The 23,480-nt window shown below is 42.9% G+C and overlaps 1 protein-coding gene across 3 annotated transcripts in view; it reads left to right on the top strand.

The window, feature by feature from the left end:
• The first annotated feature begins 4,048 nt into the window (after positions 1-4,048).
• ITGA6 (integrin subunit alpha 6) overlaps positions 4,049-23,480 on the top strand; it is a 46,811-nt gene continuing 27,379 nt past the window's right edge. The window contains exon 1 of one of the 3 annotated variants that reach the window (XM_075511650.1): positions 4,049-4,296. In XM_075511650.1, coding sequence (XP_075367765.1) covers positions 4,136-4,296 — 161 coding nt within the window. In that variant the 5' untranslated portion in view covers positions 4,049-4,135. Of the gene's footprint in view, positions 4,297-6,341; positions 6,361-23,480 lie in introns of those variants that run through there. The other 2 variants (XM_075511652.1, XM_075511651.1) reach the window with 2 other exon arrangements.

Raw genomic sequence — 23,480 nt, 5'->3', positions numbered from 1 at the left:
TTCATCTGTGGTGATGTTAAGAGATTTGGGGATATATATGTCTGGCTGAGAGCGCCACAAAATGGGGCTGCAAAGGGGCCTATGATGTGTATAATAATGTTTAAGCTTAGGCTGCCCTTACTGGGGGGGGGAATCTTATGTAGTGGTGTATGTAACTAGTGAATTAGAATACAGGCATACATTCAAAATGACTGCAGTTTTATGCCTTAGTTATCAGTAATTTTGAAGGAACATCCTTAATTCCTTCCACAGCAATCCAAACTATGGGTGTTTAGTTCCCATTTGTCACCAGCATTTCTCTGATCCCTGCCTAGCTACGCTCATAAAGTGCCTCCAAGTATGTTTACAAAGATGTTTACTCTCCAAACAGTTCAGGCTGGTCATTCTGAAACTACTTAAGGAATGTACCTGACAACTTGGGTGGAAAAATATTCGCTTGATGCAAAAGACTTGAAGACCTGCTATATAACACTGGTCACAGTGTTCGCCAAAATTCTGAGTCTGGACTGAAATATTTCTTTCAACTCATATTTTTATTTGTGTAATACTTTTTATATTATATAGAAACATTAAGTTAAAGCCATGACACTAAATGTTAAAAACTCAGACTTAAAGACTTTAAACCTGGAATATCATGTCAAATTCTAAACAATTTGTCTACAGAGGTAAAATATTTTTACTTTGCAAGCCAGTAAAGAATGGCAGAATGATGTCTATAGTTGTTTTGGACATCAAAGAGAAAAAGAAAAGCTATAAGAACATAGCAACATCTTCATCTGGAATTGTAGTTAATCTGATTATTTAAATGTAGCAACAAGTAAAAAAGCTGCATCTTAGGAATCTTTCCGAAAAGATAGTTAGAGAGAGGTTGAGACATTCTTCATTCAGTTATAAATTGTATAAATATGATGAGTGTCAGTTCTGTATAATTCAGAATACCAAGTGTGTAAATATAAGTATTTTACCATTCTGGTTTCTAGACTGTTCAGAGCAAAACATTTTGCTTACATGGTATTGAGCAGTTTGTCTTCCTTATCTCTGTAAGCACCTTTGTCTCCTGTGCTGCTGTTTGCTAGTCGTAATGTCATTGTTAACAGAGCACCAAGAACAGCCATAGAGGATATACTAGCAAAAATAGCCTGATAGCCCAGCTGCATAACGATTCAACTGTTATTGTAGCTGTTGAGATGCATCTGTTCAATAAATGTAAATAATTTGGAGAACATGCAGTTCTAAAAATGGTATGGGTATTGCATTCAGGAGAAACCATCCAGAACCTACTAGATCCAGGCTACTAACACTTAAAACTATGTTTCTGAACTGAAACAACTGTATAGCTTTAGAACTTGCATGGTGAACCAAACCCTTTTGGCCTGTATAACTTTTTCATCTGGAATTACATCAATTATAAAATCAAGCCCTTTTTTTTAATGAAATGGGAAGGGGATGTTTATGTATTTTGGCTTTTCAGGACCATTTGATGTGTTGCATTAGAGCTGCACAGCTGAGTACCCACAAATTCTCTATTTCTTTGCGTAGTATGTTTTGTTCGTATAAATGATAAAAGTTCAGAAATGTAAAGCATTGTGCCTTGCCTTCCTTCTAGGGAAAGCCTAAAATGTCTTGCCAAGCTCTAGCTTTTCCATCCCACCTCTTCTGTTTTCCAGAAATTTTTTTTTTTTCCTTTGTAATTAACTACAGAGTTGTACGGAGGAGGAAAGTATTGCTGGCACTAAGGCTTGCTCAATATGTAAACACAGCAGGCAAACACCTTGTAGCCCTTTGGCCGAGTATCAACACATCATTAATAAGCAGACAGCTTGAAAACTCGGCCATAGCAGAGCATTTGTGACAAAAAAGAGAGACAGCTTTGATCTGGCCATTGCCTTTCTTAGAATCGCCCCGTTAGTATGCATAGCAGAGTGCTCACGTTTAATTGGTCATCATACCTAATCTTTATACAGCGATGGTACAAAAGAGGAATTCCTGGAGTATGTGTTAGTTACAGATAACCCACAGCATGTTTGTTTTGGAGAAAGAGCAAAGGAAGGAAACTGACAATTTTTTTTAAGACTTTTTTTTTCTCTCATCTAGAGCAAATGAAAATAGTACAAAATGATGAGAGACCAACCAAGGTAACTGCTCCACCCTGTATATGGTCTATTTTTGTTGTTCCTGCTGTGGTCACTTGAGACAGGTTTTAATATAACTATGTCTTGGAATGCTTGTTACTGCATCTGGAGATGAGAAAACTCTGTCTCCCCTCAGCAGCCTCTGTGGATAACAACAAACAGGTACAACATGCCCAGGCAGCGCTGGTGGGAGGAAGGGAGGGAGAGGGAGAAGTCAGAAGAACCTACATGCCAGTATCATTCAGATGGCTCTGGATGAAAGTATTTCTGTGACTCCTTACACAAGTTATTGAGTACAAGCATTACTTAAAAAGTAACTATAGTTACTATAAGAGTATTATAAGCATGCAAGTTTAAACGGTCCCGAAGGGCAAACTGCTAAGACTTTGGTACAGACCTCAACGCTATTTTAAAAGACTTGTTTTCAAATCTTTACTAATTACTGTGAAATATGTGGATTGTAGTAAGCCTGCTTTCTTGTAATTAGTCTGGGACCCTTCCCTCTTATGGTCCTTTAGTGAAACCGTAGGGCAGTGTTTATGCCAGTATAGTTTTCTGCCATGGCAGTGACTGTGAAGTGATTGAACACTGGATTAAGACTTTGAATGAGTTGGGCATGAAGAGCAAGCAGGGAAGGACTGCTAGCAATAAATGTCTGGGAGCCTAATTTAACAAAATGTTTTGTTTCCACATTAGATACACATTTCTGGTGTGCTTTCTCTTCTCTTTTGAGCAAGGGTCTTTTGGACTTGAGCCAAAGACATGTCTATACATGGAGTTATCCTAGAATAATTACTCTGGAAAAAGTAGCCTGGGTTAACTCCATAGGAGCAGAGTATTGTTCCAGAGTAGGTTATCTGGAGTATCAACACATTTGAGTGCCCTGTGTCCATTGCTCTTTTCTCACTTTTTCTGGAATCTCTTGTGTGAGAAGAGAAGCTTCTCTCTTTGTGTATTGGATATTGGTAGAAAAGAAGAACAGAGTATTGTCACGCTGCTTGGCACTCGTGAGCTTTTAAAACCTTGCATCCACTTCCCTAAACCGGAGCACTGAACCCAAGACTGTTACAAACAGACTGAAACCTCTCTCTCTCTCGGGTGGATGAAGTGCGTTAAGGTATGCTTGCAAATACCCTTTTGGAGTTATGGGTGAAAGCATGAGATAAAATGATCTGGGATCCAAACCCACATATTGTTTTCAAACAATTAACAGGCAGGGGTAAGAAATTCTCAGATCTGTTCAGAGATATGAGATGCTGGAGGAAAGAGGTTTCAAGATGACTTGCATATAGTCTTGAGTCTCTGTCCTCGTGTGCTGTCTGAAGAGTCTGGAAAACAGATACATATGCACTGATTTTTTTTTTTTTTCCTTCTTCTTTTTCTCATGGCTGTGTTGTTTGGGGAATACAGACTGAATACAAGAAGCACCTGTGTACTGGGGTCATGCGGTCCGTAGCTCTGTATCAACCTTAGAGCATTTCAGAAAGGTGTTATGCACGTGGCCAGCACCTTGACGTGCCGCCGAGCACCACCCAGAGCTCTTACCGTGCCCGGCGGGGGGTCTCTGCCCTTCCTACCACCGGTGCCCGCGGCCCGGCCCTCCCCTACGGCCGGGGCCCGCCCGCCGGCGCGGCTTTCTTTTCGGTTGTGAAGAGCAGACACCCGGGGCCGGGGGCGCGGGAGGCGGGGTCCCCCGGGGGGCGGCCGGCCGGCTCCCCGCGGGCTGGCGGCGCCCTCGGCTGCCCTTCCCGGGGACGGGGGCCAGGCCCCGGGGGACATTTTGTGCCGTGCTGCGCCGCGCCGTGCCCGCCGCCCCTGCGGCGGGGGCGCGGGGCTCCTCGGCGGGGAGCGGCCGCTCGGGGGCCGGGCAGCCCGCGGCGGCGGAGGGCGGGGCGGGGCGGGCTCCGTCACGGCGCGCGGAGCCGGCGGGGCACAACGGGCGCTCTCAGCGCGGGGAGCGGCGGCGGCGCTCGGCAGCAGGTTCCCGTGGCCGGCAGGAGCAGATGGCGGCCGCGCTCCTCTTCTACCTGCCCCTCCTGCCGGGGATGGCCGGCGCCTTCAACCTGGACGCGGACAACGTGATCAGCCGGCGCGGGGAGCCGGGCAGCCTCTTCGGCTTCTCCCTGGCCATGCACTGGCAGCTGCAGCCGCAGGAGAAACGGCTGTAAGTGCTCCCGCGCCCCGCCCGGCCCCTTCCCGGGCCGCCCGCGGGGACTCTCCTCCCTTCCAGCGCCGGGAAACTTCCTCTGGCGGCGGGCCGGGGCCGCCAGCCCCCACCTGGTGGCCGGCCGCCCGCTGGCGACGGGGAGCGGAGCGGGGCCGGGCCGGGCGACGGGGCGCCCCGCGGGGAGGGGGCCGAGGGGAGCCCCCGCGGAGGGACGGGGCGGCACCTGCCGCGGCCCGTGGGGTGCTGCGGCGCCGCAGGCCGCCCGGCGGCAGCGTGCGCCCGGGCGGAGCGGCGGGGACGTGCCGGGGAGCGAGGTGCCGCCCCGCCCTTCCCGGTGGCCTGCGGGGAGCTGGGGCGAGAAAGGGGGAAGCGGGCTCTCCCGGCGGTGTCCCGGGTGGCTGTGTCCGCGGGGCCCGGGCAGAGCGGGGCGCCGGGAGGCTGGAGCCCGGGCGGGCTCCCGGGCCAGCGCCGACCTGCTCCGCCGGTGCCCGGGGCTGCGTGTGCCTGTCCAGGCTCTCGAGTTTGTTCTTCTTACGGGTACCCGGCCTCGGGTAACGGAGGGGCTGCTGTTCAAGACGGAACCTGCCCGGGAGTGCAGGGGGGAGGTGGTACGAGGAAGTCAGGGAGAATAAATCCATGTTGGTGGCATACGGGTGAAAGCTAGGAACTTCTTTTGGGCAATTCAGAAAGCAAAGTAAGGCTCCTTTGCCTCTTCGTGACCTTACCTGAGCAGTGCCTGACCCCACCCTATCCAGTAGTGCTGGATGGAGTGTGTCTTGTATAAGGTATTGTTATTAAATAAATGTCCCTTCCCCGAATACTTAGTTTTAATTCAAGGGAAGACAAGCCCATGATCCATATAGAGTTAATGGAAGAAGGAAGCTGGAAAGAAATCATATCCTTCATAAATAAGTTAAGATAGTTACTTAAAAGTTCTGTGGGCCCATTTTGCTCACGCTTGCATTCTGTGTGATTTCATAAAAATTACATAAATCACAAATACCCACATTCCATCTTCCATCTAGTAGACAAAATGACTCATGGTATCCTGAAGAATGAAACAGAAATCTGTGAGCTCCTTTTCAGAGGCCTTTATCTTAATTCTTGGCAGGATTACTCTTGCATTGATCTCGGTTCTGCTAAGAAAGCAGTGCCTGAAGCTTGTTAGTTTCCTGTTCTATTGTCAGTAGTGGTAGAATGAGTGTGTCACAATATGCAGAGACAGAAAGCCAGTTACTGAGAAGTCAGTAGAAACACAAGAGCGGTCACAAGCTTTCTGTGACACAAGTATTGCAGCTAGTCTGTAATATTTGGCTGAAATTCTTCAGAGATTATTAGCATGAAAGTTCTGTATTGTATGTATAGTAAGTGCTTCCTCAGGCAATCCAAATCTGGGGACAGAGCAGAGCCAGATGCTATCTGCCTTGACATGGCTTTCTGAATCCAGGCTTTCATGAGAAGCAAGGGTTTCTAATAGAGACAAAACTAGACTAGAGAAACGGCGTTTTATAGCGATGTGCACTTCTGAGTATGACATGTCTTGGCTATTTCTAAAATCTATTAATGAGTTTTAGCATAAAGAATTTGAGTGCTACCCTGGGTAGCTGCTGGGTAGTACTCTTGATGAAATGAAACCTGTTACATCACACAGGCATGTTATAGTCACTTTGAGCATCGTTTTTATGTCTGTAAGAATAGTGGTGGGTGGCTGTAAGAGAACAAGACATTAAATATGCTAAACTGTACCTGTTTTTCATAGGGGCAGAGGTGTGTTTAGCTCACTTTGTGTAAGTTCTGTCTCATGAAACAGATGGGCGTTTTGGTGGGGAAACCTGAATTGAAGCCTCCCATGTTAGGCTGCGTATATATAGCAGATAAAAATGAGCAATATTGAACTAATACCGAACGATTTGTGTGGCCTCTTCCATGGAAACCATATGCAGTTTCTAAATAGCTTGACTCTTTATAGGTGGAACAGATGGTGTCTGCTGTCCAGATACTTGTTGAAGGTGGAAAGTTATGGGAATGGAGGTCAGACTGAGGTCTCCTACTGAGAAGCAAGTATGTCCAATGCCTGTATGCTGCCCATTATCTGTAACAGCACGAATTTTAGTAGTTTGTTCTCAGGGGTGCAATGCCTCTGCATTCCCAACTGCATTTTGGTCTGTGTCTTACCTCTACTTGTGCTGGTTTTGGCTGGGATAGAGTTAATTTTCTTTATAGTAGCTAGTATGGGGCTATGTTTTGGATTTGTGCTGAAAACAATGTTGATAACACAGGGATGTTTTAGTTGTTGCTAAGTAGAGCTTATACTAAATCAAGGACTTTTCAGCTTCCCCATGCTCTGCCAGGTGCACGAGAAGCTGGGAGGGGGCACAGCTGGGACAGCTGACCCCAACTGGCCAAAGGGCTATTCCATACCATATGACGTCATGCTCAGCATGTAAAGCTGGGGAAGAAGAAGGAAGGGCGGATGTTCGGAGTGATGGCGTTTGTCTTCCCAAGTAACTGTTACATGTGATGGAGCCCTGCTTTCCTGGAGATGGCTGAACACCTGCCTGCCCATGGGAAGGAGTGAATGAATTCCTTGTTTTGCTTTGCTTGCGTGTGTGGCTTTTGCTTTACCTATTGAACTGGCTTTATCTCAACCCACGAGTTTCCTCACTTTTACTCTTTTGATTCTCTCCCCCATCCCACCGGGGGGGAGAGTGAGCGAGCGGCTCTGTGGTACTTAATTGCCGAGTAGGGCTAAACCACAACACTACTGCAAAAGTGGTTTTATGTGCAGCTATGTCTTAGACAGAAGTACTTATTTTACCTCTTCTTCTCGAATGGATGCTAACTTCAAAGCTCAGTTACAGTTTGAGTGTGAACACTGTTAAGTAGTTGCCAAAAATACACAAACCCCATTTCATCATTGAAACTTCATTAAAAGTGATACTTGTGTTCTCATCTGGCAGGGACCCCCATTCCAAAAAAACCTGCCAACCCGAGCACCCCCCTGCCCCTCCAGTTTTACAAAATTAGAAATGTGTTGCAACAGACACGTGCAAGATCAGTCAATCTTTGGAAAAAAAGGCAAATGAGAGAAGGTGAAATACATGAATTCTATTCAAGGGCTGTTTTAGTCTGTGGCTTGGAGCAAGGCTTGGTAAAACAAACTAAAGGATGTGCAATTTTTCTCTTGCCTCACTTAAGTGAAATGGTTCCTTCTTCCTCAATGCCAGATAATTCAGTATTAAACGTTATGAAAATCCTCTGTAAAGATGAGGGTGGAGAATGTCTAGGAAGTGTGATAAATAAAAGGTACGGCTGAAATAGCCTTTAATGAGACATGGTATTTGCTTTTGATCACCTTTTTTCTTAGTCACAGGTTACTATGGATTATATATTAGCTTTGAATGGCAATCTTTTCATTTATTAGTGTTAGCTACTAGTGCCATGTTTGCTAATGAGGACTTACTTAACTCCCAACAGTATGGGTAGATGACTGGTCAAGAGCTGCTTTGACTTTAGCTGTAAATGGTACTGAGTATAAGGCTACGGACTAGTAACAGGATTTTGTTTTTTGTGAATATCTTTGGGTGAGAAAAGTCGGAAAGTTTGTCAGTTTGAGAGGAGAAAAACTTTATTAATTCACAGTGACTGAAAGTGGACTGCTAATAGCGTGTGGGTGTGAAAGCCAAATGCAATCTTAATGTGCATCAGGGGAGCATTAACGTTGGAGGTACTAAGGGCAGCCTGCCTGGATTTCTGTGTACAGTTCTGATTCGCTATCAGGCACAGTGAATCAGGTAGCAGGAAAGGGCTAATGGAGCTCTAAGAGAGCTGGGCTTGTTGCCCTGTATAAGATTGTTCTGGTTTTAATCTGTCAATATGACGAAAATAAGGGAGTTCTGGTTCTGCGAGGGGGGTGGTGGCATAACAGCAGCGTGTTTTGTCTGCAAACTGGAAGAAGGTTTGTAACTTGGAGGGGCCCGAGGCTCAGGGACAGCATAGCTATAGGAGTAACGTGGTTAAAGTGTAAGTAGTCTTGTGATGGAGAACGTGAGCGTATCTAGCATCTGTAAATGGGGACTACACTTGCTATGTATGTATTAGCTACTATATATTACAAATATGTTACTGTTATAATAAATATATTATTACTAGCGACTCAGTATATATATAGTGAGTGTAGTCACATATGTGTAATTTTATGATATAGAATATATATATATGTAAATGATATGTACGTATACATACTCCATGTAAGATGTCCAGCAGGTCTGTTCCAGTCCTTTTTGGTTATAATTCACAATGATTTAAGCAAATATCTTGAATTAGAACACAAGCCCCAAGAATACCTAAATTTGTGTCTAACTTTACTTGCAAATAATTGTTATATTTTCCGTAGAGGTATGGAGCTGAATTTATGTAGGCTTCTTATTACTGTTTAAGGCAAAAAAGGATGAGATTATAGTAATCAACATTCAAGACCTCATCAGCTGAAAAGCTGTGTGGTTGAAAGCTGTGGATAGGCACTTTATGTCAAGACTGTACTGACCATTAGCAGCTGTAAAATCCTAAAAATTGCAGTATCTTATTGAAATTTTTACTTGTGACAGGTTTTGCTGATACTGCTTATCTCTACTGTGAGCTGTTATACCAATACATAACAAAGTTGCCTTTGGTCAGCAGGGCTGCTGACATTGCTGTGCTGCTGCAGTGAATCCTCAGTGGCATTTAGCCAGTACTTCTGTGTTGACTGAGGGCTTGTGCTCATAGACACTTTGCTCCAGCAACAAAAGAGCTGGATTATGCTGGTCTGCAGTGGCAAATGACAATTTCTGCTTGCAGAGGTGGTGTAGTGTAATTCAAGTTTCAGGTGGACTGAATTAATAACAGTGCATATTTACATCTTCAGGATTTAAATGCTTTAATAATGCTGGTCTTTGGTGCTTCTGTCAATTAAAAAAAAAGGATTTATTATTAATTTTCCTTGGTGAGGTTTTTTTTTTCTAAAGACTGTGTCCGTACTGTCTCATTGCACTTAGTATTTTTTTTTTTTCTTGAGTGTGCCTCTGTTTTTGTCTATGCAACCTATTCTTGGATAACCTGCTTGGCATGATTACTGTCTTAATTAGTGGTAGTAGAGGAGTTTGTCTATGTTGGAGACAGATGTCCTGTGGCAAAGGGCAGGATCAAATGAAGTTGGGAAGGAGGAGGGAGGAGTAGTTTTAAAAGTTTCCCTGTGGTGGTAAGGGAAAGAGTTTTAAAAAGAAGATCCATCATATTAATATCATGGGTGAAATAAGTGAGAAGATAAATTTACATTGCATAAGGGCGAAGAAATGTGGAATTGCTATAGGTGGAGTCAAACTGCAGAAGGCAAGCTTTTTCCTGGTGCTGAGTTTGAGTTTTGCTGTGGGTTGTCTGTGGCAGAGACACAGCTGACGGGTTTACAGGTCAGGTATACAAAAGATTGGAAACTCTATCATATAATTGTCATTATCTGACTCCTGTTCTTGCAGGTGGAAAAGAAGAAGTCAACGTCTGTCTTTGTTGTTGTTGTTTTCCTCAAAGGAACAGGAAAGAATTATGCACTCAGTCCTGCAGAACTCTACTAAGGCAAGAAGGATGAAATGGAGCATTGAGCTGATATACACTAGGAAGTTGCACTAGTGTAACCACTCCTGTCAATGTAGAAAAAGAGTAGACCCTGCAAAGTACTAGTGAAGTCACAGGTCGTACAGCAAAAATGTGCTTCTACCAGGACAGTTTAGTCCAGGTGGCTCTAAAAAGGCTATGTCAGGAAAGATATGGTACAGTACAGTCCTCTGTTGTTAGCTTCAACCTCACTGCAGTGTTAACTGCTGTGACAGACGTTCATAGTGTAAAGCCAGCCTTCCCACATGGTAAGTGGCAAACCTCTTACCGCTGTCCTCCATCCCCTTGAGAAACTTGTTTTTCAAGAGGTCATATACTTTTCAGACAACATTTTTTTTCTATGGTCACCTGTAAGCGCAATAAGAATCTTAAGTAACCCTGTGGTAGAGGTGTTATTTTTGTTACACTGGTGTTAGTAAGAATTAACAAAATTCATTGCTGTGCTAGTGGGAACCTTCCACAAGTAAAGACTGTAGTATATGCCTTTTGTCAGCAGTGGTGATGAATGGCCTCGTGTGCAGACTCCAGCTTTGAGAAACAGCCTAGGCTATCAGCTTCAATTACAGCTCACAAAATTGTTACGCTCTTACTGGAGGATGCTTGTACCTGATGCAACTCCTTGGTTTCATAGCTTTTTATTTTTATCTATGCTGAGCCTGATAGATGAATCAGTTTCTAATGTAAGAGGTACCATGTCTTTGGTGGGGTTGCTAGAGCATAACATTTACAGGGTAGAGGTGATGACAGGTTTAGAAGCGTTTTGGCTTATGCTTTCTTATTTTTAAATGTCTCAGTAGGTATGAATGGAAATTTGCGGAGGCACAAATTCCTCTCTCTTCAGGCTGTGTGTTTGGAAAGGGAAGGGTGTTCTGTAAGCTGTTACTCTGTAAAGCACGGACCTGCCAAGCCATTCCAAGAGCATTAAAATATAAGTGATGGCTCAATTAACAAAAATTGCTTTAAGTTCCTCTCGTCCAAGTCTGTTGTACTCATCCCTTTCTAAAAGGATGGAATTTATACTAGGTAGTTCTTACTAAATAATATTAGGATATAAATCAACCCTGATGAACACAGCATATGCTTGCTCAGCGAGCTCTATTGCAGCCAATATTAGACATGTCTTGGAAAACAGATCAAAAACTTAATCTTGCATCCTCTAAAACTAGCAAGGTTAAAATAGTGTAATGGAACAAAATTAACACAATGCAGGCAAGGACAGACCTTGATCTCAGGAAGGAGGAGAAAGGCTTTCCTCTTTACTAAAGTGAATGAAAACTAATGAACTGCACAACGTATGAGTTAAGAACAAAGGAAAACATTCTCCTTCACAAGTTGTTGTATTCTTGAGCAGGGGCTGTGGGTCCACTCTCCTTAATGGTGCTGGAAGGCTGGGCAGAACAGTGTTGGGGGGAGGGCTCACAGTTGGAAAGACCAGCAGCTATTCTCTTGCTTTTCAAACTCAGCTGATGTAGACACACACAGATGGGCAAAGTAGACATGTCTGTGTGCATGTCTGACATAAAGCCTTCAATGAAGCTGTCCATGAGGTATTCCACTGTGAAAAGAGTTGTAGTCCTTAACAGTGTTTGCTCTAAATATTAGGGGGGGGGAGAAGTCATCCTATACCCTCTTAGTCTGATGTATAGGTTGGTTTGAGAACTGTAGTTGTAAGTTGGATGGGCTAAAATGTGTCTAAAGAGCATAATCGCTTACCATCTAAAACGTGAGGTGGGAGTGAGCTGCAGTTCCCTTCATGCAATGAGAGGTGGGGTGCTGGGGTGCTGACTGGGGTGTGTGTGCTGCGTGCATGCTCTGCCCCGGTTCTCAGCTGTGTGGGCTGGAGCTGAGCGAAGAATCGAGGCGCTCTGTGGCGCTGGCATCCTGAAAGCTTCAGCTGGCAGACAGCTGCTTGATGCACATTGCTGACCCGGTCTTACGGACTGACTGGCACAAGAAACTTCATGGTGCTCTTTGGACTTAAAATGTGACCCTGTCAGCTACAGAAGGGTAGAAAGTGAGGGAGACAGAGAGAATACTGATCAAGATGCAGGGGTGTAGAGTGAAATATTTAAGTATCTGAAGAATGTAGCATGCATAACACGAGGCCTGCTTTCTGTGTGCTGCTCTGTTCCAAAGCAACAGGATTTGGGACAGATGTTCCAGGAGTCCTTCTGCAACAGGGACATTAAAGGGAGCACTTATATCATTAAATTATCAATGAGCTGGAATCTTAAAATTTAGCATTTTTATTTTAGGACATATTTTTCCTTTGGTTTCTGTTTTCATGTCTTGAGAGCAGCAAAGAAGTTTCAAACAGACGTACAGAGAGATGAGATGTACTGGTAGTGTTGGGCACAGAGGCACAGCTGTAGCATGACTCCCAGTAATAGTTCTGACACAATTTCTGTATCAATTTCACTCTTGTGCTGGCTACCTCGGTCGTGAATAAGACTCTTTAAGCTGGCATATACTTTTAAGAATAAACCATAAGGCAGCCCTGCCATCAGGTATGGATCCGTCTTCATCCAGATGTGGAGTTGTATGTACTGCATTGTCTACTCTTAAAAAATACCATTCACCTGTGTAGTGAGTCCTAATTCATCCCTTTTTTTGTTACAATCTAGTAGAAAAATGTCTTGTACCATGGCAGGAAATAATAAATAGTCTGTGTTGTATCTTCTTCAGAAATACTGGCTAACCCCATCAGTCTGCACCTAGGCTATTTGATGGATCCAATCTGTAACTGTGCAAGACAAATGTAAATCTTTGTGGTATGACTGTCAAATTAAGTATTTTTATTTAATTAAACAATTTTTATTTAAGTTTCAGAGAAGTCTCTTTACCATTGACTGCCCTTTAATAAATATTCTGCAGTTGTATAGGCTCTTTCATCCAAAAATCTCAATGTAATTTATAGTGATATTATTTCTTTAACTGTAAAATAGGAACGCAGAGGAGCACAAAATCACTGTTGCAGTGCTAGCTAAGATGAGTGCAATTTTTTGTGTAGTATATGTTACTAATGCTGATAATATTTGTAAATAACAAAGAAAAACTTACACAGAAGCAGGGTAGGTAGGTTGGCTTCTCATAAATGCTTTTTCTTGAAGGATAACAAGCAGAGAAGAATGGTTTACTGATCTAATTTGTTGCTGTCTGGATTCTCCACAAAATAAAACAGAACATTTCCCAAATTAGTATATTGGGTTGCCTGGCATGTTACAGCAGTAAATTATTCACCAGTCAGTGTGAGCCATTCTTTTCTCCTCTGTGAAACTCTACCCAAAACCCTTTCCACGTGTGACAGAGCAACTGTCAGTTTTGTAAGGAATGCAGTCTGATAAGTTTTCATAGGAGATACCTCATTCATTTCAGAAGAACTGCTGTTTAAAATCAGCTGTTGTTTAAATGTTTCAGAACCAGCCTGGGGCCGGATGAATCATTCTAGCCATAACTGTAAAAATGCCATGTTTTGGGGACATATTCTGCAGAAAGAACAAGGCTGAGATTAGGGTATCGGGCAAATGGGTATTTAAAAACAAGTAAGCAAAAATCCATATTATTGAATGAGCAGATGGTGGTCTGTACTGTGAAATGTTAGCTAGAAAATTAATACCTCATAGCGGTATTTAGCAAGGGTAGGTACAGTAAGAGGCACAGGAATATTTGAAGAAAGAAGTATACAAAATGGTCTGGAAAACATTGAATAATTAATTTATTAGTATTGGATATTGTTGATTGAGAGATATATAAGCAAGTTGCTGCTTTGAAATAAAGGCAGAAGAATATAGCCTGGGAAAGCAAATGTGAATGTGGAAAAAAAGTCTCACTTCCATTTTTAAGGGAATTATTCAGTATATTAAAAGTAAGTGAACTGAACCATAGGTTTATAAAGCTTCCTTCACAACTTTAGCATCAGATGTACTATATTCATGGTAAGATGCACTTCCCTTGGGTTTAAGGTATCAAAAGTATCACGTGTTCTAAAACTATTTTGAGAATTCCCTAACTAATGCTTTGAAAAAGAGAATTGCAGTTATGTTGTTTTGGTTTAAAGAACAGGCCAGATGTATTCTGCTGTGAAGTACCTGAGATCAGATTTAGTATCAAAATGATAGTAAAAGGTAAAAAGTACTGGTTCCTGCATTGTGGTTTTTGGAGCATTTGCTGGTATGGGCTGACTGTTTTTGGCTCTGTTGGAGTGTTGGCTGTTTTTCTCGTTTCCTCTTACAGAACTGCATCTAAAAATACGTAATTTCCTAATATTGATTTCCTAAGCAGTTGTACTAATGTGAGGATGTTTTGACTGGAAGTGAGAAGTTCTGCAGGATCAAGAACAGAAGCGAGAGGGGTTTGTGGGATGCTCACTGTCTAGATGCTGTCTACAGCATGGGTCCCTCCAGGGTAACACATGTGGATCCTGCACTGGATTTCACTGTCAGCTGTCGAGCTTCTAGGTTACTTTTCAGCTGTATTCTTCTTTGCGTTTGTTGTCTGTTTTCAAGGAGTTTGTCAGAAGCAAGGAACAGCAAATAGGAATGATCAGCACTGTTGTTAATAGAGTCTGCTGATAGTGTCCATAGGAATGGCAGACTTTCTTCCAGAGACTGAGCGTCGTTTCCTTTTTAGTGAAGATGACAAAGGCAATTTTTCAAATGGAGCTAAATGTGCTTAGCTTCTGCCTGCTTCAGCTGGCATTGATACCCTCCTCAAAAATAGGTCTAGAAAATGTATCTTTAAAAAACCAAGCAAAACAAGGTTGCAGATATGCTGGGAACAACTCACCCCTGTAGTGCCCGAGGTTGTTTGCTCAGCAGCACATGCGTGGGTCAAAGGTCTGAGGGAAATGCATGTTTATCCGGGAAGTGCTCAAAAGTGGCAACCAGCTGTTGCTGATAGCAAGCACATTATCATCGTTTCTAGTTGCATTTTCTGCGTCCCTCTTTTCTCACAGCTCTTTTCGCATTGCTCTTGTATGGGAATTGTAAAGATTGGGTAGCTTTGCACTTTGTCATTGGTGCTGCTGAAGCTGCATAGTGGTTAGATCTGCTGGCTTTTAGCCTTCAGCCGTGTCTAGCAGAGTGTGTGAAAAGAGGTCACGGCTCATACTTAATTATCCATGTTTCTTTAGTGTGAAACAAACCTTAAGTGAAAATGACGTTATTTTCTTGGCCAAAGATGCTAAAATAAATTTAGTATATTTTTTCTTATATAGCCAACTCTTGTAGCTGCTACTAAAAATATGGCATAATTGTGCAAATCCCTGTAAACTTTTCATCCACTCAACTTATTTTTCTGCTAGATAAATATTTGATAATTACGTAGTGTGGCGCCAGAATATTGCTTGAAGAGGTAGGTTTCTTCTCTCTTCTAGGTCAAGCTATATTCTTGCATGTAGTGGAAGAATACTTTGTTGCTGTCATGTCAGATCCAGTCGTAGTAATAGCTGCAATAGTTTGCACAACTTTGAGCCTGCAGGAACACAAGGTGTTAAAAATACTTGAAAACAAATAATTAATTCCAGGTTCTGCTCAAGTGAGAATGTGGGGAGTGGTGAAAGATGGAAAAAAAGTATGTGTGAGGGGAGGCATATAAAAATTAAGCGTGTGTGCATGTGGAGGGGGAGCAGTATATAGCGGAAGAGAATGCAGTGGGTTTCTTGGCGTAGTCTCAAATAGAAGTTATTTTGCAAACAGAAAAATCTTGTTCTTAGGTTTTGCAAGCTTGTTGAAATTCTCAGAGTTTGTACATTCCAACTCATAGTAAAACATAATTGCTGCTTCTTCCACAAATATGTATATGGAGAAGTTCCATGTGAATATATGATTTATTTCTGTTGATCTATTTGGTCAGTGTTTTAGTATCTGCATGGAACATAAAAAAAGGCTCCTTAAGTGTCCCGACTGCATGGACATTTGTACGACTTGGTTCTCTTACAAAATACCTTATTGGAGTGATGTTCTTCCAAGTGATTTGAATGCCTGTGTTTTCAGTTAATTTGAAGGAGTGGGGGGACTATGTGTCAGTACATGCACCCGGTGACACGTCTGCTTTTGTGATTAAGTTCATGGCCTGAAGAAAAGCCTTACTCAAACTGTGGATCCTGTTATAGACATTTAACCCAGGGCTTTGATGGTTTTAAGACTGAAGGCATAAATTGAAATCTGTGCTTTAGCGTTGCTGTTGAAACGTGTGTTTGCTGGCTATTTGTGTACTCGTTCTCTGAAATGTTTATTAGGGATTATGTATCGGGAAGGTACGTGCCTTTTCTACGCAGGCAGAGCTCTTTAGCCCGCTCCCGCAGGGTGCCTCTCTATGGTCCATGGGCTTATGTTGGCAGCTGGGAGGGCACAGCTTAGCTCAGAGTACCAGCGTTGGTCTGGTGCGGGTGGGTGAGCTTCCCACTGGGGCTCTGGTTGGTGTGTTTTAGCTGAATGTGATGAACTTCTTTTGTTCCGATGGTGAATCTGCCAAGTTGCATATTACCGTTTCTGTGGTTGTGTACCTAGTGCAAGAGGTTTCTACCCGTCTTGTTTTTCCTCCCTACAATTCAGAGGGGGAAGGTGGTAAGTCTGGAAGAGAAGGAGCAGCAGGAGTCTTGTAGATTGTATGTATAGGTGAAGGAACCACAGCTTGGGTTAGCTTGGGGAGCAGTTGCTCTTCAAATACTGCAGGGCTGTGGGATTAGTAGCTGTAGCATGTTATATTGCCCGTTGATTCTCGTGTGAAATGTCCGTCCCTCTTACTGTACTTCTTTCATGCCTTTTAATACTTTAATCATGGTCATAAATGAAATTGATCTACTTCCTTCCCTGAAGGAAATAGAGGAATGCCATTTCAACCCAAATACTTGTTCTGTGCTGTATTAAAACTCCTGTTTTTTTTTTAAACTGCAGGTTTTTTTTTAAATGTCTTTTGGCGTGTTGATGAACAGTATTTGCCTGTTATGGTTGTTGCCTCTCTAACAAGTAGTGCTTCAAATACTGAGTGGAGCACTGCGCTTTCAGATTGCTTTTGGGGGCGGGGGGGGGAAGTCTGAGCAACTGTTTCCATACTTCCATGTTCGTTTTCTAAAACGTGTACCTAGTAGATGATGTGATACTCCTTTCATTTTTCATGAAGTTCAAACGGAGATGGCACGTGTAGGGCAGGTACAAAGGCAAGCTCTGCAAATACAGAGAAGTTTAAATCTGAATTCAGAGGTTTTCTGTGGCATGAATGGCCAGCAGCCCAGGCGCAGAAGACAGTAATTCCCGATTTCTGTCGTGCACTTGCTTACTTGAGCCTGTAGAGTGAGCACGGCCACAAAACACTGACGGCAGCACTAACTCACCGCTTTGTATGGCAGCGGCAGCAGCCGCTTCTTTACCAGCCTGTGTTGCCGCAGGAGCCGGGGCAGCGCTGGGTGAGGAGGTGGGCCAGGGCGCTGGTGCCCGGGGGCTGTTGGCATGAGAGCAAGACTGCGGTGCGGGGGCGGCAGGGACGGACCGTTGGCTCTTTCTGTGCTCGCAGGTAGCTGGGGACTGCTGGGTCGGCCCTGCCTCATTGCGGGTGCCCCTGCTCGCTCGCCCTGCTGCCGTCGGGCCCTGCGCCTTAGCGCGCGTCGCTGCCTGCAGCGCAGCGTGGCTGGGCCGTGCCCGCTGGCTGCGGGGGGGCTCGCGTGGTTTCGGTGAGCCGAACGCAGACGAGGCGGCTGTGGGCAGGGGCTGGGCTGGACGTGCCAGGGCCTCGGCTCCCCGGTTTTGTTTGTGGAAATGGTGCGCTTGTCGCTTCTTCAGTTAAACCCCATGTCGTTATAAGAGGATTTCATGCAGTAAAGGCACTGCCGCGTTAGAAAATCTGAGTGAAAATCCCTTTAACGTTATTTCTTCCATAGGTTTATCATAGATTAATTACAAAACTGTCTAATGCATGTTTTACGGTATCACTTCATGCTCAGGTCTGTTCCTGGCACAGGTGGTGTTATTTCTTTTAAATCTGAAGAAATGCATAGCTTGTAAGGGAGAAATTAAAACTGTAAGTATTATACATGTTTCACTTGCTATTTGACAGTATGAAGAATGTGAGGTATCTCCTGGTTAAAGCCAGAGAGTGGTGTCTGAAATGGAGAACTGTATTTTGAAACGGGATTTGGAGCAGACTGGACTGTTTCTTGTAGGAAAAATGCTTTCTACCAATGAAAATGAGATCTGCAAAATCTATGTCAAATCCATACAGCCTGAGCTCTGGACTGTGAGGGGAAAGGGTTTATTTTTCCATGTGACTTTCAGAAAATCAATAATAAGTGGCCTTTCTAGAACAACAGGTATCTTTGTAGTTTCATTTTTGCTTTGTAGTAGCTTGCCCTCATCCTTATGCTGCTTTTGGCTTCTTTTCCCAGCCTCTATCATAATCTGCTTCCTAAAAAAGGCTGAATGAATAAAATGAAAATTGCAATCCTTCAAGTGCCAAGCCTCCGGGCAACAGAGATTAATGGTGTACTTGGCCACGGCTTTGCATTGGTAGTTGGAAAAATGTAACTGTGGAGTAGCAGATTAGGAGAATCGTCAGTCACTTAAAATAGCTATTAATAACACACTGCCAGTGATGGGTATCTCTGTAAAAAGCATCACAAACAAGTTCCCCGCTGACACAGTTACTGGCTGTATTTTGCCAGGAGAGGGGTTTTTTTGAAGAAGCCCAGTCCCGTGGTTCAGCTCCAGTTCCCATGAGCAGCCCGCGTGTATGGAGGGACAGTCTCTGTGCTAATTAGTCCGTGGTGCTCCTGTCCTGTGACTTGTTTCTGTTGCTAGAAGCCAGATCCAGGCACAAAGCAGAGAAGGTGCCACCGGTATTCAAACACAGTGTCTGTCCCATTGACTGACTTTAGGTATGTTGAAATATTGTGGGGGTTAAGATGTTCCCATCCTCCCCTTTCATCAAGTCAAAAAACTGTGGAGACCAAACCAGTGCAGAGGACTGATGAAAATACGTCTTCAGTGGAGGGCTCTAGATGTTCACATTGAGATCAGGGGTCTCTGCCTGGAGGTTTTAAACATTTCGTACACAACTAGTGACTGTGACTGGTGATTTGGTAGTAAAATTTAATCTAAATATGAGTTGGTGGTAGTTACTGTAATTTCTTCATTTTGTTCAATCCAGGGAAACTCTTTGCAAGCAAGTACTGGGAGTGTGAGAGGAAAAGGATGCAGGAGTCTATCTGTCTAGTCAGGGATGGAAGAAGTTTCACAGCGTTTAGCTCCATCACTTTCCAAATTTGCCCCCCTTGTGTGTATGGAGTCTTTCTGAAAACACAGTGAAGCGCAAAGTCTGCAGCAGCAGCATTGTTATCTGAGAACAGCAACCTTAAATTGGACGTTTGTGCTCAATGAAGGTTGCAAAATTGGAAATTACTTACACCACTGACTATTTTATTCCGCTTATATGTGGAAATGGCTAATGGTTTGTTACCCAGGAAACACTTTCAGTGATTTCTACTCCAGTCTGTTAAAGCTCAGAGCTGGCACTATTGATGAGTTGCTGTTACTTTTAAAGAAAGGATGGCAAAGATGTTTGGGGTAGAAGATACCACAGAAAAGGAAAGAATTTAAGGAATGAAGAAAGCTTTGGGAGATAGCAGAGTATCTGAGCTTAGTGCAGACTGTGGTATTTTTTTTATTTGTTTAAATCAAAATGTAATTTACTCAATGGAAGCCTCTTACTTTGATGAACAGGATTTGCTTTCAAAAAATGTTGAAGATGTTCTCCCTCCTGTGACTTGATTTCTTTTGAGTAAGTGTTTATTCCAAGATAGAACTGTAATGAATCGCTGACAATTTTTCTTCTCTGAATTACGTTGGGGAAGTCGAACATTGGGGAAGTCATACGTTGTCCTTAAACAGTTCCAGGCTGTAAGTGAGGAAAAGAATTTCACTGCAGAGTGAGGGAACACTTCCAGGAGCTTGGAGGTTTTCTGGATTTCCTTTGTTATGGTTTTCTCATCTTAACTGCAGCTTTCCTTTTGGAAGGGACCAGGGTAGTTTCATGAGCAATATTGGAGGGAGTTCAGATACCTGTGAGCAGAAACTACTCCCAGTTCCCACTGTTGTTTTTATTAGTCGAGAAGGAGTACCAGCCACCTACTAAACTTCTCAAGAATTACCGATGAAAGCAGGAAGGGTTTTAAAATCTTCACCCCACTGCTTAGTGCTCTGTAACATCTGTTAAAATGGGAAGTTACTTCTGGTGTATTTTGCTTTGGATTTTAATAACTCTGATGGGCTACTTCTGATTAAATTAAGTTACAGCCTTTCATCGTGATGTTCACCCGACTGTTCTTGCTGAATACTGGTCAACAGCAGCCAACAAACTGAGGCCTGGTGCCTGCCTGGCCGCGGCAGTGAGTTCCCACCTCCTTTCACTTCTTTGAAATGTGTGGGTTTATAAAGTATGTTTTCGTCATACAGTTATCCGAAGGGGTTTGGCTCTAGATCAAATCAGTAAGGTGTCTTGATGCCTTTTCTGGGGCTTGAGTAGTGCTCAGCGTAACTGATGAAATGGAGTTTTTCTTGCCTCAGCTGTTTTGTTCAGGTGTAATGTAATATTGCAGTGAGGTAGCTGTGCCCTAGGGTTACGCAGGGGGACGTGGTGCTGCGCTGGTCCCTCTCTTGTGAGGGGGGCTCGTGCCCATCCTTGTTGCACATTGTGGCTGCACCTCGCACGTGCAGGTACAGCTGGGGTCACCGGCGTCTGCGCAATGCAGGCACCATCCACCTGAGCCAAAATTGCGTCTCAGTGAGGTCAATTAGTTAAACTGGCATTACATGCCAATCCTGGAGCTCTAATCCTATAGGATTATCTCAAGTTTGGCCATGAGTCTGGGGTTGTAAGAGAGTAAATCTGGCCCTGGAAGCCAGCAGATGCTCATAATTGGCAGTGGGACTTCAGTCATTATCACATATCTCCAAGAAGTAATTAAGAGAAAGCAATAATTAATCTAATTCTAACCAATAGAGCAACAGGACTGATTTATTTGGTCTGAAATTAAAGTTTTAGTTTGAAATTGGAAGGCACATGTTTTAATTATGGGGTATAACTGGAGCTAAAGAGCATTGTAGCTTTGTGCCAGGGTATGAGAGAATTCTGATTTTTTTTCCAACATTGTCACTTGATAGACACTTCTTTTAATCTATAGAAATGTTATGTAACGAACTATTAATAGGAGTTCATTTAACACCTGTGCAGTGTGATTGGCTCAGGGAAAGCCTAATAAGTTTATAGTATATATTTAAGCAAGATGAATGGGGAAAATCAGGATTCAAGTAGTACGAAGCATCTGATTCTGTAATTTACATGAGGAATAGTAGGTTTTTTTGTGTCTGACTTTTAGCTCATATGGTAAGCATTTGATACTAAGTCATCGTAAATCATAAAAAGCTAAGGCTCCAAAAGGAACTGATGCTCTAGACATGTTTATGTTCAGTGTATTGTATGGCTGAGCTTCTGTTCTCTGCATAGTAATGTCAAACTTGCCATGGGATAGAAAATCTGTAAAATGTCCACGTGTTGGAGTCTCTGGGGTTTTCATCTTTGACTCTGCAGTCTTGACAGTTGGGACGTTATTTTGGTATCTAAATATGGATTCTGGAGCCTGACTTTGGGCATTCAGACCTGAATTGAAAGTAGTGACTGTAGCCTTCGTATACCTTCCGGGAGAAGTCCTAGTGAATAAAATGAATCCTACTGTGATCATGGGGGGAGAGAAATTAAGAACTTATTTTTGTCAGTCTTCGTTTGCAGAGGAAGTTCTTTGGTTTTAATCTCAGTGTTTCATGTGCCAGTGTAAGGAGAGAGCGATAGCTAGGAGAGCACCTCCTCACCCTCCCTTACCTCTTTCCTTTTGCAGAAAGAGGTTTTGCTTGCCACTGGGAAAGCTAAAATGGAACATACATAGCTGCAGAAAAACCTAACCCGTTTTCAGCATAATGAGCTCAAACTTGATTAAAATTCTTTTATTAAAACACAGCTGAATAAGTAACCATACAGTAATGACTGGAATGTGTCTGCAGTCTGGAAGGACTCTGCTGAGCACGTAGCACAGCTCAGTGTACAAGCTGATTCATTTGAACTGCTGCAGTCATGCTGAAATTCACACTGGTGCATGGGCCATGTCATATTTCCTTAGTTTCATGCACGCTTTTATTTTTAAATGAAGTAATCTGGTTTCTGTAATAGAATTCTGATTTTTCCAACATACCTCTTGAGCAGTAGGCAAGGTGAAGAGCAGCTCTGTTGATCACAAGTCACAATGTGCTTGACAAGGGATTTTTATGTTTTGCTTGATTTATTCAGCCAAAGATTAGATGCACGTGACTTTCGTACTTACATTCCTAATAATGTTGATAATCCTCATAACGTTTATAATCCTCATCATCTTTAGTAATCTGTCTTGCAGAACCTGGAAGCATAGGTTTAGTTTTCTCTGCTGTGGTCTTTGGGGAAGATAAATAGTGAAGAAGCACAAAGGAGTTACACCACTTTTTAATACATCTTTGGCTGCTACTTGAAAATACATTTCAGTATTTACCATAGTATCTACCTGAACTGATCTAATCCTTTGCAAGTGCCTGTTCATAGTGTGTGCTGCTGTTATAGTGTGTGCTGCTGTTGAACTGTGTTGTGAATAAGGACTTGCAGTGATATACCTAACAGGATTCAAGATTTTTATGTTTGATGAGCCTTGAAGACTAGGGACAGGATTCCTGACAAAAGGTCTTTGAAGTCTGGAGGGTTTTAAATAAGTCTGCTTTGAAATACTTTGTTTACAGTGGAAAATAACTTGGGCAAAATTAGGGGAAAATAAATTATGCAAGATTTGGACAAGGGGGTATGGGTGCTGGGAAAAATCTAAGGTCGCCTGTTTCCTTTGAGATCATGTTGGACTGATGCTTTTTTTTAAGAAGGCTGAACAGTTGCATTTTTCATCTACTGATCTTAACGGGTGTCTGTTTGAGATGCCATTGAATGTTTGGGGCATTTTATGTCAGGTGGCACATCTTTCCACTTTATCTTCTGTTGGCTACGCTGTTTATTCCCTGATGCCTCAGTAGGTCTTCCCTCCGGCTGAATTGCAATCAAGATTATGGTCACATCATGGTATGTTGTAAAAAGGTATCATTTAGCTAGGGAGAGGATATAGTCTAGCTATAGAAAAGAACAGGGTTGTAATTTTCTTGATCTAGCACCAGTGCTGTCAGTAGTATGCAGATGGGTGAATTAAACCAAATTAAGTATTTCAATTCCAGAGGCTTTTAGTTGTGTTCACAATGTTGAAACAAAAGGTTTCTGATCAAATTTCTGTGTGAGATTCCATACACCATTTTTACCCCCCCAAGCTTTGAATGAAAAAGTAGAAATAATAAAAATTTCTGTAATTTAGGAAATCTGTGTCTCTACTTTCTTAAAGTTATGGCTGTTAATGTAAAAAAAAAAAAAAAAAATCTCATCTGTCTTTCCCTGGGGGATAAGAGAACCGAGGAGAAAATGTATCTATT

Source organism: Mycteria americana, chromosome 9 (assembly GCF_035582795.1).
Source record: "Mycteria americana isolate JAX WOST 10 ecotype Jacksonville Zoo and Gardens chromosome 9, USCA_MyAme_1.0, whole genome shotgun sequence".
Taxonomy (NCBI): Eukaryota; Metazoa; Chordata; class Aves; order Ciconiiformes; family Ciconiidae; genus Mycteria; species Mycteria americana.
Note: the sequence above shows the minus strand (reverse complement) of the source record. Positions and strands in the feature narration are given on the sequence as shown.